Here is a 20,837-nt window from a genome sequence, read left to right on the forward strand (position 1 = left end):
GATTTAAAATTGTTAACCTTTGCCTTGGTTGAGTTTAACAGGCTCAGTCCAACAAAAGCGACGACTTGTCTTTACTCTGGTTTCGAGCTTAGACATGCCGAAAACTCATGTTGACGTGTCAAAGTTTCACATATGTGTAATTTTTAAACCATAGGTACAGAGAAAATAAAAGAGCTTTTAGAAATCGTTTAAGTTTTGTGCACACTTGGTCAGACATAAATGAATGAATGAATGTGGAGAAAGAGAGAGGAGATGGACTGAAAAAAGACTGACAGTTAGTAAAAGAGACTGATAAAGAAAAGAGAGGGCCGCCTGCACAAGTCTTCAGATGCCCGTGAGTTTGAAGAGGTGTTGAAGATAAGAAGACTGACTGTGTGCTTGTGTGTGTCTGTCTGCAAACCAATCTGAAAAACACTGTCCTTGAATTAATCGTTTAAACAGCTCATGACTAAGTCACGTTCATTACAACTATTCAGACATGACTCATGTTTTACAGAACTTCATAAACTATAAACAGAGGCTAAGGTGGTAGATATGTTTCTGAATAGACTAGCTGGTTTCAATGTTTTTTAGAATTTTTTTTAGAATTTTTTTTAGAATTTTTTTTTTGCATTCTGGACCAACTATAGAGGCAAGCTTGAGCTGAATTCCCTTGCAGTGGCAATATGTTTCTTTAGACCTTTAGAGATATGCGCTATATAAATACACATTTCATTACATTACATAATAATACAGAAGACAAGTCAGACAATTTTGCGTTTTAGCCAATCTTTGCTGAAATGGAACATTGGTATTTCCAAACTATGGTGCGATTTTACACGAATGCATTTTTATTTTAAAATCCATATGTTTTGTTACAGTTACACCTGGTGGCCACACTACTGTGGCATATTTAAACACGAAAATTAAGCATTTTGAAAATTCTAAAGACCTCATTTTAGTTTGAAAATGTTTGTGTTCCATTTCAGTACAGATGGACTGAGCCATTCTTTTGAAAATGGAGGTTAGGCTATCTACAATCATACTCTGACTGGTCTTTTGGACCATTGCGTATTGTTCCATGATTTGTCAAAAGGCTTTGTTTTTGTCCTATCATCATATAGCCCCATTTACAGAGATTTAAATAAACAAACCATTGTCATATTGATGGTCTGGTGTGTGCCTTTTATGGATGATTTGTATTTCCGTCAATGTCTTCCTAATGTTTTATCTAGAATAATCTTTTACTAATTAAAACAACCTGTGCCTCCCCCCTCCTTTTTTTACTTCATTTTTGTTTTTCCTTTAATTTTTAAACAAAGATTGAAGAATCAGTTATGATTGTGATGTATCATATAGCCCCTTTTTGTTACAAAGGGTCCTATGATACACTCTACACTGCTATTTTAAGACCAACGCAACCCTAATTTTCACATTCTTATCCACAAAAGTAAAGTAGAATAAAAGTAAAATAAAGAGAAAGTAAAGAGGCAGAATGGAGGAGGCTGGTTGTTTATCCTCACACTGCAGATGGTCTGTTTAACAGATTTCTCGCTAGTGAAGCATTCAATATTTCCACTTACAATGATACCTGGCATAACCATAACAAAACTTAAGTGTTTTAATACAAAAGTGCACTTGTGTAAATGGCACCTCAGGATTTGTTGGAGTAATCGTGCTGAGGCATCATTCTGAATCGTAGAGGCTTGATTGCACATAATGGAAATCCAACCCGAAGAGCACCTCATCTCCAACACATCTACAAAAGCTTTCAAAATCTCAAAATATCATCCATGTAAATTAGGAGTGTTTTTTTTTAATTTTGCTGCAAAATATGGCACCTCTGACTACTCAATAGTTGCTTTGTCGGAATCAAAAATAAAACAGAGAACGAAGAGGTTTTTCGGTTTCAGCATTTCTCAATCCGTCACGCACATGTACGCTCTGGAATAGTTCAGAGAATGAGAATATTCTAGAGAGCCATGTTAAGACCTCATGTTGAGCCAGATCAAATTCTGTCACCACCAATTTTACAGCCACGAAAGAAATGAACCATAACAATCTCCACTCCGTTCTGAAATCTTTCCTTCAGGAGGAGTGAAGAGTTCAACAGGAAAGCAAGGGAGATTTTGTGACTATCTGTGTGTGTGTATGTGTGTGAGTGTGTGTGTGTGTATAAAGTGCAACAGTTGGGTTCCCTTAGTAAAAATTCCATTCATTTCCTCCACAGAGATTGATTTTGTTCTGTATTAAAACGTCAAATGCATACTGAATAAAAGACTTAAATAGTAAAGTCAATAATACATCATTTTTGGAAAGCTTCATTGGATGAATAATTTATTATTAAAAGCTATAAAGTACTAGTTTGTAATGCGATTAATGTGAGAATAATAAAGAGAATGGGAAAAATGCTTCCGGCACAAAGGCTTCTGAAAAGGTGGACGGCCTCTATTGTCCTCTATAGGGAACTGGGAGAAGTTTATGGGGGGATGCCTTTCTATAAATTATGCATCAAATCAATAAAGAGAGGAAGACAGATAAAAAGACAAATAGTGCCTTTAGTGGGTGAAAAGGGCTATATATCATGTAACACCATGCAGACAGCGATTGGTCAATTTCACAGCTTCCACTGACTGTCTCATTAGGTTCAGTTCAATATCCCATTTGCATTTTAAATTACATAAATATAATAGAGTGTGAATCCTGTTTAGAGTGGTTTTCAGTTTGTGTGACTGCCTCTCTCTCTCTATATGCTAGATCCACTGAGTCCCACCTATCCCACTTCCACGGATGATTCCGGTTCATTTGACACTGATTTGGATCGTCTGTGGAGCCCTAGCCCTGGAGATGATGCCACCACACCCAAACCCAGCTCCCCTCACTTCATTGGCAGAGGGCTAAATGAGAACCTGATCCCCATCTACTGTTCCATCCTGGCTGCGGTTGTGGTCGGCCTCCTGGCGTACATCATTTTCAAAAGGTGAGCAAAAGCAGTGCAAACAAATCATAGGCTTTTATTGCTTTTAGATAAAGGTTATAGCTTTTAAAAGTTTGGTGGTCTGTAAGAGTTTTAGAAGAATCTTAGGTTCACAAAGGCTGCATTTGTTTGATCTGTAATATTTTTATTTTCAAATGTATCCCTGTGATAGCAAAGCTTGGTTTTCTTCAGTTGTCAATGTCACACGAGTGTTTAGAAAACTTAAGATTATAATGAATTAATGCACAAGAAACATTAAGGTTTTTTGAATTTTGTTAAAGATACAGAACTACTTAATATTTCTATAAAGTACTACTTAATATAATAATTTTTTCCAGGTTTCTTAGAAAAAGAAATGTTTAAATGAGCATTTATTATTATTATATATAAAAATAAATAAATAAATAAATATATATATATAAAAAAAAAAATAAATAAATATATATATATATATATATATATATATATATATATATATATATATATATTGGATGCCATTTTTGCTCCCTTTAATGCACTTTCTTGCTCAATTATTACTTCCTCAAATGTTAATTTCATTCAAAAATTTCATGTAGGGCTAATCGAAAAAAGATTGCGATCTCGATTTGACCCTACACACGATGCTAATCCAGCTATTCTATGATTCAGCCAATTATATTTTCAAGGTCAGGAGAGAAGCATAAAGACGGTAGCAGAAGTCTTCACATTGTTTTATATAAATTGCTCAGCAACAAGGACACCTCCAAATGGTGTTAAAAGTGTGCGAAATCCCACATGAGCTGACCCACTGTTTGTTTTCTACTGAGAGGATGCAGAATGCACATGTGTTGTTTTACCATATGTTTGAGAATAACAATAATAATAGCCTACTCATATTAACCTTTATTTTACATCCATAGAATCATGAGAAAAAAGTGATCTTGATTTTAAAGAGCCCCTATTATGCATTAAAAAATGTCATATTTTGGTTTTGGGGGTCTTCAACAACAGTTTCATTGTCTTACAATATGCATTCATTTTTACCTAATTATCCCAACGACTCCCATTTGATTCGTTCAGAGATTCATCTGTTCCCAAATAGTTATAAGCCAGTAGGGGCTCACTGCACCTACTGGTTGGCTCAGAAGGCTGTTATCATTCGTCCACATGGTTATTTAGCTATAGATCCCATACGGGTGCAGCCGGAACTTAACAAGAATTATTTAGATTATTTATTAAATTTCCCATTAATTGTATTTTATTAACGTCTCCTGCAATCTTAAACCCAACTATTACAGTAATGCAAAAACAGATCTGGATCTGGGGTCTCCTCTATTAGTATAGCTGATTAACCACCAGAATTATTTATTTCATTTATTACATTTCCTATTAATTGTATTTTATTAATGTATACGCATAGCCCAACCCTAAACCCAAGCATCACAGTAACGTAAAAACAGATCTGGATCTGGAGTCTTCTCTATTAGTTTAGCTGATTAATCATGTGGATGGATGATAACAGCCTTCTGAGCCTACCAGTAGGCGCAGAAGGCCCCTGGCCCATATCTATCAGCTGATAACCACTGATAATGCCCAATCGCGTGATATCATTTGAAACGGGTGAATATGACCATGAAATCTAACCAATTTGGTTTTATCGTCACAAAATTATTGATATTAATGAGATAGTTTACGCAAAAATGAAAATGACCTCATTATTTATTATCCCCCATGGTTTTAAACATTTATGAGTTTCTTTCTTCTGTTGAACTGTTGAGAAGTCATTGAGAAGTCAATGGGTGCCGATTACCAGCATTTTTCTAAATATTTTCTTTTGTGTTCAACAGAAACTCAAACAGGTTTTGAACATACTGTATGAAGAGTGAGTAAATGGTGGCAGAATGTTTATTTTTGAGTGAACTACCCCTCAAACTAAAAAAAAAAGTGTCAAATATTGAAAGAATAAAGGTGTGTCCAGAAAAAAAAAATCCACCACTAGCATACACAAGTGTTTGTTGTTGCATCTGAAAGCAGCGAACGTTTTCCTGTCTCTCATTACATTCATTTGTACTGTACGTGTGCATCTGTGTCGTCCAGGTGGAACAGCTGCAAGCAGAATAAACAGGCAGCTAATAATCGCGCAGCCACAGCCAATCAGACACCGTCTCCAGAAGGAGAGAAGCTGCACAGTGACAGCGGCATCTCAGTGGACAGTCAGAGTCTGCAGGAGCAGCAGGCGCAGTCACAGACGCAGGCACAAGCGCAGGCCCACACACAGCTTCACGCAGCAGAGCAGATCGGTAAGATCACGACTCCATTTTTACATGCGTTTACATACATACTGATAACTAAAAATCGCAAACAAATAACCCAGCATTCATTCAATTTCCTTCGGCTTAATCCTTTATTTATCAGGGCTCGCCACAGCAGAATGAACTGCCAACTACTCTGGCATATGTTTTACACAGCGGATGCCCTTCCAGATGCAACCCAGTACTGGGAAACACCCATAAACTCTCACATTAACACACACACACACACACACTCATAAACTACGACCTGATTTATAAGACCTTATTGATAAATCAGTATATTTCTCAGTAGTAATGTCAAAACCTATACTAATTAGCATATTAAATAACATGTTAAATAACTCATTAAAACTGATGAAGAGTTCAGCTTATATAGTTTAATATCAGCATTATTTCCTTTTTACTGTATGCAGCATTTTGATTGTACCACCTCTACTCAAACTACATGAAATGAGAACACGTTTGTGTAATCACCTTTACATGACCACATTCATTCATGTCTAATTAAGCATAATTGGGTTAAAAACATTCATGTAAACGAGCTCATAGTCATTTCTGTAGCCAAGTTAGCTTCAAACGATGTCCCTGTGTACAATGCTTTTTACAAATATCCACCCACACCTCTCATTCCTCTTGTGTGTATCTTCAGTATCTCTCTCTCTCTCCATTCTCATATCTTCTTTTCACGCTCCACTATATTATACACTTGGCATTTCCATGTAAGGCTGGCTGCGGATGGCATTGCTGACACGTTTATCATTCACATCTCAAAAAGAACACACAAGTGGAGAATGGCAGCGATATACACATGCGCAAAGCCTGAAAATAAACCCAAGACGTGCTTTCGTGCATTCCAGAGAAATCTCCAAATCGCTCATGTGCTGTTCAATAATATTTAAAAGAGTGATTACAGTCCTGTCGTACCCTCACTGCGCACTGACGCCATTGGGACGAGACAGGGAGGGATTACAAGCCAACAATAAAGTGGGCATGTTGATTCAACCTGCTGCAAAGTGCAGGGCAGGATGTCAAACATGTTCACCGGGGACAAACTGCCTCAGTTTGAAGAGCATTAAATGTATGCACATAGCTTGGTCAAATCGATTAAGCACAGAGAAAGCATTTCAAAGGTCCTATGCAATTAAAAGGTCCTATGCGTTTTTTAGATGTTAGTATCAGTATTGTTCATTTTAAGCATAAACTGTAAAAGATATGGATGTAGTATCCGTGATGTCACCCATAGGTTTCTGAAGAACGCAAAAGAAGCTACAAGTAGGCGTGGCCAGTCGTCGCTATTTTGTTGGCACGTCATCGCACCTACTGGCGGATACCAAACAAGGGCAAAAAGGCGAAGCGCGAGCGGAGCTACAGACCCCTGCTAGCATTTTGCTTAGACAGGCTTTTCTTTGAGAGAAACGCTTAATACTTCATTACCTGCGATTCGTTTGTGTTCTGACCACTTGTGCTTGTTTGTATACTATATGAATACAGTGCCTAGACTTTTAAAAACACTGATGTAACACATTGAGCCACTAAACATTGCTCTCATGATGTTTTTTACAGGAGGAAAACGCAAATTTATTCCCAATACTTCAAATATAGTCTGGGTTAGTAAATGTAAGGCTATTTACGTGTATGAAATCCAGGCATAAAACTGTATGACAACATTTCAGATGACTGTTTTATAGCCTACAGCTAATCAATCTGTCAGATTCTGCAGTGCTTTACGGGTCTAAAGAAAAATATAAGTGATCTTAAATAAAACTAATACATTTATAGAGATGGTATATAAGTATATAATTTCACACACCTGGAAAATGGAGGCCACTTGAATGGTTTGTGAGCACAATTAAGTGCACAGCATGCCATATCATCTGATAATTTTAGGAAATAATTCCAAAATGCAACTGACTGTGTAAAGCTACATAAAACAAAACAAAAATAGGATATATATGCCGAGTTCAGCGGCTAATCAGCCGGAATCAGGTAAGGTGAAGTGACGGTGACCAGCGAGACCTAGCTGTCACTCAAGTGGCCACGCCCTTAATTATGCAGACCTAATATAACTTAATATAAACTAAACGGTTAAGTTATAAAAAACTAATTCACCCTCCTCACAGTTGTCATGAAGGGTAATATCAGCTATATGAACCAAAATCGTTTTTTGTACCAGGCTGTAAACACCTTTATTTCTGTTGTAAAGTTGGCCATTTTAACAGTGGGCTCAGTAGAAATGTGCTCTATTATGGAGCCAGTACTAGCGGAATTTCAATGAATTGCAGTTTCAGTTACTTCCATATTTGCTTTGCTTTGGTTTTAAGGATATCTTTAAGCTAGTGTGCACCAAAACAGTGACAAAATGTGCATTTAGGAGACATAAAACTGATAAGGAAACATAGCTATTTCACGTTTTGTCAGATTAGTGGCAAAATTGTCATACAAAAATGTAAGATTTTAAAAAGGTGGTGTTGCATCCAACCCTGCCCCTAAACCCAACCCCAATTGGGAGATGAGCAAATCGTACTAAACTGTATGAATGAGATCATACAAATTCATACGAATTAGCCACTAAATAAAAAAATAACGAATTGGCATGAGGTGTGTTGGTAAAGTTTGTAGTTTGTCACTTCTGCCTAAATGGATCAACGGTTTTATTCAAGTCACCTCATACCTCAGTTTCTCATAAAATCTTGACCAATTAAATGCTCTCTAGCATCTGACATGCCCCACCATATATATATATATATATATATATATATATATATATATATATATATATATATATATATATATATATATATATATATATATATATTTATATATAGTTGAAGGCAAAACTATTTGAAGGTAAATATACCAAACTATATTACATTAAATTGTCCATGAGTAAATTATTTCCTATTATTTGAAAATAACTACAAAACATTGCTTTAAATTAATTACCTAATGCAGTATATATATTTTTAAAAATATAATAAAATTATTACAGCAAAAATATAAACAATTCCATAACAACACTATGGAGTTCAATGCTGAAGACACTAACAGCCCATTCACACAGGGCGTCAGCGACAATGCTTTTCATTCAATTTGAATGTATAAAGTCAAGTTCTGCCAAACTGAATTGTGGATCCGTCGGAGCCTCTTCAGCAGCGTTGAATTGAATTTCTCAACTTTTCAAGTGCCAACAGAAGTGTCAGCCATCAGATCGCTTTATGCAAATACCCCAGCTCAGACAGATGGTTGCGGACTAAGGCCCCATTTACACTAATGCATTTTCATTTTAAAACGCTTAAGTTTTGCTACGGTTACGCCATCCGTCCACACTACGCCGGAGTTTTCGAGTGCTGAAAACAGAGCGTTTTGAAATAGCTGAAGAGGCCGTTTTCATTCTAAAGTACTGCTGCTCCGTCTCGGTGTGGATGGGCAAAACAGAGACATCTGAAAACGGAGGCGGGGCTGCAGACATTTGCTTATCTTATTGAGGCTTTTCCTTAATATTAAGCAGCCTACACACAGTTCTGTCCTGCATCCTCTCCTTGTAAGTTCAGACTTCGCAAGTTTGATATGGAAAACAGACTCCCGAGGACATGTCGGGTAAATTTTTAAAGGGAACAGTGTACTTTATAACATTATTCACATCATCCTGGATACGTACGTTGTTTAACAATAAAATGAAAACATGATATAAGGAACTGCTTTTTTCATTTTGATATTAACAACTTAACAGACAGCAGAAATGTTGAGGCGTCGTGCTGCATATATGACCGTCGTCTTCACTGTATGCATATTTCTAACAAAACGGAGCCTATAACATGACTCTTTTCATTTTCATTGAAAATACGAAACATACCCTCTCTTTTGCTGAAAGAGTTAATAATCAATAATGGCCATAATAAAAGTATAACGTACAATAAGTTTATATAATATAGGAAATAAAGGAAAACAATCAGTCAGTATACAGAATGTACATGGTTACATTAGTTATTAACTTATCTTTGCGCTCAGCCAAAACACGTTACCTGAGAACAGATCGTTTTCATTCTAAAATGCCGTTTTAGTACTAAAACGTACTAGTGTAAACGGGGCCTAATTTTATTGCCTGATGCTGCTATGATGATCGCGTCAGCCCTAACTTTAGACCCGTCCTCCGTCAAGCTATGATGCTGAAGCCCGCGTGTGAATCAGGCGCAAGCTGCACGTGCCATTGATTTGATTTGCTCGCTGATGTCTTGTGCATTGACCTCTATCTGTCGAGTGACAGTATTTACATTTTAAAAAATCTGATTAATTTACAAAACAAAATAAACAAAAGGTTACATCAAATTCAAAATGATGATCTCTGTCAGCGATATTCGCCCCAAGCAACCCTCCCCATTATTCTCACTCTCTTCTCAAATGGGACACTGGGCCAATTCAAAGGTTAGTAAAGGCCAAATTTGGCCCGTGGCCCATAGTTTGGAAATCTCTGCTTTAGAAAACAGACAATCTTCACACAGCAATCTTGTTGGACAACTAAATAAGAAGAAAATATTTCAGTACCGTTTGGTGCAGATGTTACACTTTTAACAAAGACCAGAGAACTAAAAATACAGCAGTATGAAAGCCTACAATGTGAATAACTTCCCTTATAGTCTATAAATGTGTGTGATAAGTTTCATAACAAGACCAAATGTTTTAAACACACACAAAAATTGCTAGAGTTGAAACATCTAATCACTGTTTTTCTTTGCTGTGATTTATGACCTGCAAATATCACCGAACAGAGAACTGAAAGATCATCATAATGGCACAAGCGAAGTCTGTTTACAAAGAGGGGTTAGCACTTTGAATGGTTTATTAAATATTAAAATGTCAACTATCTAATGTTTTGCGCACGGTGTGTACGTATATGTGTGTGTGTGTTTTGTGAAGGAGGGAGAGATAGTATTGGCCAGTGTGAATCACTCCAGATGAAAGCACCTTCTTAATGAATAAATAAATAGCAGCATTTTCATTTGCTTTTATTGTAAACGGCGCTGCGAGCCAAGGGCATTGTGTTAACCTCTGTGTCATACATGCAGTGCATCAGCCAATGATAGAAAGAGAGAGAAAAGAAAGAAAGAAAGAAAGAAAGAAAGAAAGAAAGAAAGAAAGAAAGAAAGAAAGAAAGAAAGAAAGAAAGAAAGAAAGAAAGAAAGAAAGAAAGAAAGAAAGAAAGAAAGAAAGAAAGAAAGAAAGAAAGATGGTGGGTTCAAGCTCGATTAGATGAGTGAGAACAACAGACAGTCTTGGGTTTTGGAAATGTGAATTATCACGTTCTTGAGAGGGTGCAGAAATGCATTATGGGAGCTGGTTGCTGAATAGTGATGGGTTTGGGGGGAGGAGATGCAACCTTTGCAAAGAAACAGAAAAGCAAAAACAAGAGTGTCAGGAATGTGAAGCAGACCCTCAACATAACTTCACTTAAGAGGCCCAAGATGCACGAAAACATCCCAATCAATCTCACAGAGAGAATGAAGATCATCTTAAATGGAAAATGATATATATAATGATCATAATACAATAAACAGATAATATTTATTTTTCTATCTTGTTCAATCGGCAGCACAGTGGCACAGTGGGTAGCACAATCGCCTCACAGCAAGAAGATCGCTGGTTCGAGTCTCGGCTGGGTCAGTTGGCATTTCTGTGTGGAGTTTGCATGTTCTCTCCGTGTTTGTGTAATTGGTGGTTAATTCCACTGTGCCAACCCCTAATAAACCAGGCACTAAGTTGAAGGAAAGTGAGTGAGCATTATAGTTAAATTTAACAGAATATTTAGTATATGTAAATGAGGAGCTTTTCAGGTAGTTCACCCCAACATGAGACACTTAACATTTACCATATAACTAACTTTATTCATTAAAATTAAGATATTTGAAGAAATCTTTACTTCTCAAACTTTCTAGCCACAGCTTCTCTCCATTATTTCTCACACTAGTAAACACACAGGCGCCAGATATACAGTAAACGCATTAGTGCCAAGTGTCTTTCTGTAGCTTCAGTCCTCAGTGCCTACAGATGCAGATCAATGCTTTGCACTTGGGTCTTCCATTACAGCATCTGACGCCTAATAAGGTAGATATATATAGATGTATATTTTTAAATATTTTTAATTTTAACATTTTAAATAATGTTCTGCAGTAATTTTATGCTTCAGTGCACTCTATAATTAACTATGGGGTTGAAAATGGGCAAATATAAAAGCCTTTTTAGGAGGTTTAAAAAACCACCACCTCTTTAGCTAATGAAACATCAATGCTGATATCTTCTTGCTAAACCAGACCTTTGACTAACTGCTGAGTTCCCATTGCAGTTTGTTCTTGCCCACAGCCATCTGAACGTCAGTTTATTTTGATTTGAGAACATTGACAAGATTTGTGAATGGATATTTAGCAAAGTTTAGCATTGTAATGTTTTTGTTTTTGTGATGAGTAGCCAATGCATAACATACAGTAACATTCATAAAGTGTATTTGATATGGGACTTTTAATAAGATTTAATAAGATTATATAGTGCTTTTACAATGTAGATTGTGTCAAAGCAATTTAACATAGTTCCAGTTTTCAGAGTTGAAGTTTAGTTTAGTTTAAATTTCACTGCTGAAAGTTCAAACACTGAAGAGCAAATCCATCGGTATGCAGCTCCACAAGTCCTGATCCGAGCAAGCCAGTGGCGACAATGGCGAGGGAAAAAACGTCACCAATTGATGTAGAATTATGTAAATGTAAATCACGGAAATACTGCTATAGGTAGCCCAGTTTTCGCAGTATTAAAGGTAATGTTAAGAGAAAGCCATATACAGATCCTCCCTCATAAAAGAAATTGTAGAATGTAGACAAAAGAAACACCTATGACTGGGAATGTGACTGGAAACACACTCCAGGTGTGACTGGGAATGTCTTATTTGTCCACCTGTGACAGGATTGATGAAATGGCATCTTAACGTTAGCAGGTATAAACAGCACACACATGATCTCTCTCTCTTTCTCCGTCTGCCTGTCACAGCTGAGTCAGTGGAGGGACTAGAAAATCTAACATGTAAAAACTGACAAAAATTCAGATAAATATTGCGCTGCGTAAGTGTAAATTTTGGCCTATCTTGGCAAATAACCATGGAATAAGCAGGATAATCAACGGCTTGCTCCGCTGCCCGATGTGTGGTCCTTTGCCTCCACGTTGGCATTTAAATCCTTTAATGCATGGCAAGCCGTTGATTATTCCTTACTTATGTTATCTTGCAAATAGAATCATCAGAAAGTTGTGATCTCTTTACAAATGAGTCACAATTTATTTGGAATCATGCTTTTTAGACAGTGAATGAGTGAGAATTTTTAGTTCAAAGCCTAGAGAAAAATGTGCACTGGCCAGGCGTTCTGACAGTAAGACTGGCTCATTAGCAGCTGTTGTGTGACAAATCACAGACTGATTTGGACCTACTGGTGTGCCAGTGGCGGTTTCATTTTTTTTTGTTTTGATCTACCAACAAGCTGCTAATAAGCTTCAACTGCAAATGTTTGCTGCTTCTTCTATGGAATCATTAAAATATACAGTTGCTGTCTGTACATGTCTCTTCATTTGACTCTTTTAGAGTTTTAGAGTCACCGGTCTGTTGCTGTCAGTTAGAAGTGACGAATAAGTTGATTAGCTTGTGCTGTGTCAGTCGTTCAAGAGGAGTTACCAACAAACAGTCAGCAGTTAGTGCTAAAGTACCAGCACTTCTTCCTTCCCTTTGCTCTATCTAGCATCTCTCAATCCAGCTTTCACTAGACTCTGGGGATTGAACAGATGGATGAGTGGATATCAGAAGAGGTGCATGAAGGTGAAAGGGTGTTTAATTTTTTAAAGGAATTCAGCCTTCTTCAGTTCAGGCACTTGTGAGCTCACGCATCCACATTTTGCTCTACATGAAGAGCAGTCACGCCATCTGCGAGAGTTTGAGTGGCTGTTCTGGGGCAATTCCCGGTGGACCATGCATCTGGTCCAAGGCAATAAGGCATAAACCATGGTGAATTTTAGACCTTTACTCTATGCTCTATGGTCTTATTTATTACTTTTCAAGTTCCCCATCCACCTAAAAAGCCTCATTTCGCATACACACAAAAAATTACGTTTACTCTTTGTTCAATCTACTTATTTAAAATGAGCTGAAAAAACTAAATTCTTGAGATTTTTTTTTTGTTTTAGGTTCTATCCACTTAAATATGTAAAAACTAACAAGTTAACTTAATTCCTTCATGTTGTCTCAACACAAATTGATGGTGTGGAATGCAGCATTTCTTTTGCAGTGTACTGTCAGTGCAGTTGGGGCTTAAAATTTTTTTTTTTAAAGATAACACACTGAGGAGTCTGAGAGGTTCATAACAAACAATTGGACTCTACTAGCCTTGTTTCCATTACAGTTGTAACATAAACAGTTCTGGCAATGGAGTTGAGGATCTAAATGCAGCGTCTTTATTAAGAGAATGGTCAGGCAGGTAAAGGTCACAACAGACAGAAGCTTTCAGGTAATCCAAAAGAGTAGTCGGGGTCACAAGCGAAGAGATCAGTGCAGGCGGCAAACAACATGAAACAATAAACAAGGCAAGGGTCAGGAAACACAGCAAGGCAAGACAATGGATCGCTTCGTAATGCTACAGTAAATAAACAAGACTCAGCCAAGTGTATGTGTGAGATGCATATATAGTCCTGGTAATCAGTGTGTCATGAGCTTCCAGCTGTGTGTGAGTAATCAGGGGAATCAGGAACTGGTGTGTGTGAGGTGCATGATAGTATTAGTAGTCCAGTTCAGTGACAGATGTGTAGTTTCCAGCGATCTGCAACTGCTAGATTGCTGGTGATTGTGACAACAGTTTTGTAGAAAACTTTTGCAATATTTTATAAATGTCAAGAACAACCTTAAACCTTGACTTTTTTGCTCTATTGTATTTATTCTTGCTTGCAATTTGTTTCTTATTTATTTATACATGATTTATACCCTAACAAAAAACACCCCAATCAATCTAAATTAATATTATTATTTTCAAAATAGAGTTATTCAAGCCATCTGGTGAAATTGTATTCATATCGTAATATATATCACAGAAACATAAAATATTGAAATGTCAGATTTTACCAATATTGTGCAGCTCTACTACTGACTTTCATTGTATGAAACATTTTTAAAAACACCTTCCGTGTTTCACAGAAAAGTCAGCCTTCTTGAAACACGAAGGCTACTAAATCTACAAAGATTTCATGTTTCTTGAATGAATTATTAAATAAAACAGTCTGATGTCTGTAGCATATGTGTACGTGCATATAGCATGCTCACTATTGTTGAACTGCATTTAACTGTGACAGCAGACGAGACATTGAAGTATTTACTGTTTGCTCCGCGCACATTTTCGCACACTGTCTTGGAGCTTCTCTTGAGCATAACATTTGGTCAGATCTACCCTCTGCAGGCCGAGAGAATGTGATTTCGAAATACCACATCCTCCGTTGAGGACACTCAAAATGTAGGACGCTCCTCAAGAGACAGAAGACCATAGCATTTCCAGGTTTTCATCGAAAGCATGCACTGACTATGATAAACAATCTCCAGTTTGACAGATTTGTTTTAAGCTATAATCAACTGAATAATGAAAAAAAAAAATCTAAATTATTAGCCCCCCTGAATTATTAGCCCCCTGTATATTTCTCCTCAATGTCTATTTAATGCAAGGAAGATTTTTCCAACACATTTCTAAACATAATAGTTTTAATATTTCTAATAACTGATTTTTTTTTATCTTTGCCATGATGACAGTAAATAATATTTTACTAGATGTTTTTCATGATACTAGTTTTCAGCTTAATGTGCAATTTAAAGGCTTAACTAGGTTAACTAGACAAGTTAGGGTAACTAGGCAAGTCATTGTATAACAGTGGTTTGTTCTATAGACCAAGGGTCTCAAACTCAAATTGGCAGGGGGTCATTTCAGTGACTGGCAATTCAAGACTATACATTTTTTAATGTTTTAACATTCAAGCACAAGAAAAAAGTGATGTAATTGATGCATCTTAGGACCACAGACCTGATATTTATATTTCAAGCATTACCTATCACCAATGATGCAAATCACCAAGTTTTTTGCTTCACACAACTGCTGAAATATATCTGCGGCTGTTTAATTAGCACTTTGACATTTAAATAGTCATAATAATGATAATAATAAATATTATTATTCTGTCCCAACCAACTGTTGCTTTATCAAAAGTTTAACAGATAGCGTAAGAACTGCAGAAACAGTTTGGGTAACTTTACTGCCTTTACTGGCAATTGTTCTTCTTAGTATCTTTCTTTTTTTGTGAAACTACAACAAAGAGGGGGAAAGTAAGTATATATTCACATTTAATTTAACATGTTCAATTCAAGCAGTAGTAAAATGTTCATAGTTATCATAGAAATCTCAATAATAGAGGAAAATCTATTAAATGAGACCATTTGAATCAAATATTAGCAAAATTTGCACATTTGCTACACCATCAGCATAACGTGTAAGCCATGAAGAAGTGTTTGTTTAACAAATACAGGTGGTATAAAACTGATAATAATCAAATGACCCTTTAATATTTACAAAAATGGAGTTTTAGTAAAAATAGAGCACTTATGCACGTTTAAATCAGCCACAAAAATAATAAGCATGTGCATTACTCTCGACTGCATGCTGAGAGAAACCGAAAGTAAAACTGAAATACAGTATAATATAGTGCAGCACTTTAAACGTCCAATAGGTGGGGGGTCAAAACCACAAGTGGCTATATGTGACAGCACAATACGCTTATTTCACGCGGTCGCCATTTTAAAACAAAGCGAGGCTGCGGTGTGAAACCTGGAAGTATAGGATCAGCACTGTAAACATTGCAACAACATGGTGTGGACTACAAACCTCCAGCTGTTGCCGCAATTTCAAAATGTAGATATGGTGTAAACATCACTTTAATATAATTAAAGTTTAACTGAAACAATTAAAAGCATATTAGCATATTACCAATATCCCAGTCTCTTTAAGAGTGTCCTCCTAGGCTTCAGTTCATGGCACCGTAAACACCATGGGGGGCATCCCTGCTTCAGCCTATGTAACCCAGTGAGCGATAAAACAATGCAGTCCTCTGGAGCAGACCCTCGTGTTGTCTGTAATAGTGTTGTCCCACTACTGAAGTTTTAAAAACGTCCATTCTCGCTAAGATTTAAGTGCTGCTGAACGTGTTCTTAAACACTGCTGATTTGCCATAATATTCACGAGTTCTCAACAGAAATGACTGTGATTGGCCATGAAGGTCATCAGTTCTCCACTCTTTACTGAGTGCAAACACAGATACACGGACACTGGAGCGTTTCAAACCCACGAAGATCAGCAGATTGCTCGTCTGTGTTTACACTCGGTAAGCAGCGCTGAAGTGCTGAGAACTGATGACCTTCACGGCCAATCACAGTCATTTCTGTTGAGAAATGGGTAACACCATGGCAGCGGTGTTGCGTTCAACAGTGCTTAAATGTTAGTAGAAAATTTACGTGTTTTTTTTTAAATAAATTTCAGTATCGTGACAGGTCTAATTTAGTACAAGAATCAGTGCATTAACTTGAGTTTGATAAATGGCATCTAAACCATTTGTTTGGGAAAGATAACCCTTGACCCTCTGATATCCCTTTTTATTTTCACTATCCATTCAGAATGGACCTTCTGGTCACTCAGAAGATGGTGAAATTATAAATTTGTGTCACTTTCTCTTCGCTGATAAAATATACAGCCAGGTACACAATGTCTTGTGTGACTCCAGGTGATACCTCTGGGATTCTTCACACCGCAGCCTCGATTTCGCTTTATAAATGGCGGCCGTGCGAAATCAGTCTATAATGACAGTGATTGAAAAACATACGTTTTGGGGAAGAATTTTCTTCATCAGTTGTGGGCCCAAGGGAGGAGGAGGGCAGACCATAAATGGCCCACTGGCCCTGAGTTTGAGACCCCTGCTGTAAACAATCAAACAAGATATAGCTTAAGGGGCTAATAATATTGACCAAAAAATGTTTTTTAAAAAAATAAAAACTGCTTTTATTCTAGCCGAAACAAAACAAATAAGACCTCCAGAAGAAAAATTATTATAGTAAATACTGTGAAAAATTCCTTGCTCTGTTAAACATAATTTGAGAAATATTTGAAAAAACAAACAAACTGTAGGTAATGCAAATGCTCACAGATTACTGGAGTATTTAACTGGCACTGGCATTCTCATACAAGCAAATACGCCAACTTGTGAGCTTACTTGCAATCTAATTAACCAAGTACACTATTGTTTTCTGCAGTAGGAAGACGTGGCTACATTTGTCTCCTATGATGTCATAGACAAGACAGGAAAAAGGGTTTTACTGTGTGTTTTTTCCACCCCCTTTTTGCACAAATGCACAACTCTGAATTGGTCCAGACACAAAACGGCACCTCAGAACTAAAAGCCTACTTGCAGCATTCCGGAACTGTTTCCAAGGCGCCCCACAATTGACAACAGATTGAAGGGTTAGTGGGAAAATGAGGCATTTGTGTCTCAGGCTGAATGTAGTAGTGATTGCAGTTAAATGGTTAGGGCAGGCATGAGGGGAACGGGACGCTCAGAGCTCCAGGGGGAACGGCTCGATGCTCCACTCAGCCTGGCTAAAAATGGAAGATGCATGTTCTTCAGTAAGAAAAAACTTTTCCCTGAGCATCTCATTTGAGCCCAAATGACATGATGCATGATGTATAATCTTGTTCTTTAAAGGATTCATTTAGTGCACATGATAATCTTTTATTCGCTGTAAGGCATTTTATAAAAGTTACTACCACTCATGCACAAGTATGAATAAATTAATCTAATACTGTACTAGGCTTATGATGGCATGGTATCATTATGGTATTATTAACATATTAACCTAAGCAAAAAAGTTACTTAATGGTATAATTAATACAGAAAACACATTTGTGTGTATTGCCTTATATTGTAAATGCACTAGTACATGGTTGCTAGGGTGCCGTAAGTGGTTGCCAGGGTGTGGCTAGTAAGTTGAAAGGTCATTAGTGATTGGCAGATTGGTAGTCTGAGTTAAATGAGCCCAGCTTTAAGTTTCTATGACAGTTTGGTGCAAAGTTATGAGGTCACAAAGTTTGGTCCAATGTTAAGTCAATAGTTCTTTTACAGATTGTCCGGGTCAGTTGGAAAAGATAAAGCCACCCAAGTCAGACCAGTTTAGAGGTTTGGAGTAAGTTTGGTGGTTGTAGTATGAACGGTCTAGGAGGAGATGCATATAGAAATGAGTCTCAGAAGAAAAAGAAGACAGAAGAATAATATGTTTATGTAGTATAACAGTATGTTGGCTTTCTCAAAACACCATAATAATAATAATACTGAACTACTTTTTATTAAAAAATAATAATAATGCTGAACTGCATTGATAACAGACTTTGACGGAAGAGATTTTAGAATGACCAAAACATTTCAGATCTTATGCAATGTGCTGTTCCATTGTGTATCACAGGATGATCCAATGATACTCATGCTGGAATTTATTTGGTAAAAGTGTTTCCATTGTAGTTTATGCAATTATTTTCAGAATCTGAATGAGCTTTATTCACCAAATGTGCGCAAAAAAGTTTTTTTTTTTTTTCCAAGGATATACACTACATGCATACATATCAATACAAGAACATAGAATGATATTTAAATAAATGGAAAATAAAGTAAACTATAAAAAAGTTCAATATATACACATCTAGATGTTATATATATAAAATATGTGCATTATTGTGCATTATATGATTATCTAATATTTCTTATCAGATAAAAAGCTTACCTTCACTCCAAAAAAAAATTTTTTTTTTTGCTCGTTCAAACTACTCATTTAAAATAAGCTGAATCAACACAATTCTTGAGATTTCATTGGGACAACATAATTTTTAATGTTCAATCTACATAAATTTGTTAAAAGTGTTACGTTAAGTTAATTTGTGTTGGGACAACATGAATGAATTGTGTGGAACCTTGCATTTTTACAGTGTTACTTGTGCGAAAATGTGCGCACACATTTAGTATTTTAGTTGTAAATAGTTGTATGGAAATGGCAGCACAGTGGCTAGCAAGTGGTTAGCACTGTCGCCTCACACTGTAAAAAATGCAGGGTTCCACACAGTTTATTCTTGTTGTCCCAACACAAATTGATTAAGTTAACCCTACACTTTTAACAAATTTATGTGGATTGAACATAAACAAATTAAGTTGTCCCAATGAAATCTCAAGAATTGTGTTGTTTCAGCTCATTTTAAATAAGTAGTTTGAACGAGCAAAATATTTTTTTTTTTTGAGTGCACAGCAGTAGTTTTGAGTGCACAGCAGTAAAGTTGCTGGTTCGAGTCGCAGCTGGGCCAGTTGGCATTTCAGTGTGGCTAAGCCGAAGGAAAATGAATAAATGAAAGTATAGCTTTTGCAACATCCACTTAGATGCTAACTCAACCAAGTATTACTGCTAATATGTTCTTTCTCTTGATTCCTCTAGTGGTGAGAGTGGACGGAGCAACTCAACCTGACTCTCCTCCAGCTCAGGCCTAACCAGCGAGGAAGAGGAAGCCACGTTATCAATGAATCAATACAGAGAAGGAGAAAGATAGACATGAGAGGAGAAAGCAAGCAGAAAGAGGAGAATGGAGAAGTTGAAGCCATGACGGCCAGCCGGCGAGGTTCGCCGAGATTTAAGTGACCAGACCTTTGATCCTGTTGAACCCAGCACGGACGATTCATTGATGAGCAGGTTCAACAGCACCAATGGATCCATATCGACCTTCAGACTCACTGGCCTAAAGTAGCAACATCTAAATAAACATACGCCTATTACTCTGAAGACCATGATGTATACCGAGACCCACCACAAACTCTGATGAATGTTTAACACATACTGGGTTTCTCAGATGTAGTAACGTGTCCTTGTGATACAAACTCTGGATGCTTCACTAAAGGAAGTAAAAAGACAACTATTCAAGCTTTGGTGGGTATCTTAAAGTTTAGCAGCCGCACTGTGGTTCCTCAACCTGGACTGATCTAATAAGGATTTAGTTTTTTGCCTTATCTTTGAAGTATTAATACATTTTTTGTCTATAGCATCAAGGCCCTTTATTTAATCTGAATTATAGCCGTTTTCAGCCCTGAGGCATTGTATGCGTTTAACATGACTATCGGTCACCATCTAGTTCATCAAAGCGACTGATCAGCGCAGGTCAGTGTTTATAGGCAACAGCAACACACGACTGTGACATTTGCTGACCTTTGCTAATGTAATGACTCAGATCTATACTTAGCTCGCCTTCTCTTTTCTCTCTTTCACACTCTCTGTGACAGCTATTTCTCTATAAAAGACACACACACAAAGCGTGTCACATTCCCTGCCTTCCTCTAGTCATCACAGATTAGGTTTCATTGCCTACATGCTCTCGCCTTACCTCTTCGGAAATCTGAGTCACAACGCAAACACAAAACCAGAGCTATTTTCAGGCAGTCATCTTTACAGTGAATGTCCTATCATT

General features: G+C 36.9%; 1 protein-coding gene across 1 annotated transcript in view; it reads left to right on the top strand.

Annotated features, from left to right (window-relative positions):
* Positions 1 to 20,288, top strand: part of ngfra (nerve growth factor receptor a (TNFR superfamily, member 16)) — a 78,522-nt gene extending 58,234 nt beyond the window's left edge. The window contains exons 4-6 of the mRNA XM_056453325.1: positions 2,737 to 2,959; positions 5,033 to 5,235; positions 19,817 to 20,288. Coding sequence (XP_056309300.1) covers positions 2,737 to 2,959; positions 5,033 to 5,235; positions 19,817 to 19,869 — 479 coding nt within the window. The 3' untranslated portion in view covers positions 19,870 to 20,288. The remainder of the gene's footprint in view (positions 1 to 2,736; positions 2,960 to 5,032; positions 5,236 to 19,816) is intronic.
* The last annotated feature ends 549 nt before the right edge of the window (positions 20,289 to 20,837 follow it).

This window comes from Danio aesculapii, chromosome 3 (assembly GCF_903798145.1).
Source record: "Danio aesculapii chromosome 3, fDanAes4.1, whole genome shotgun sequence".
Taxonomy (NCBI): Eukaryota; Metazoa; Chordata; class Actinopteri; order Cypriniformes; family Danionidae; genus Danio; species Danio aesculapii.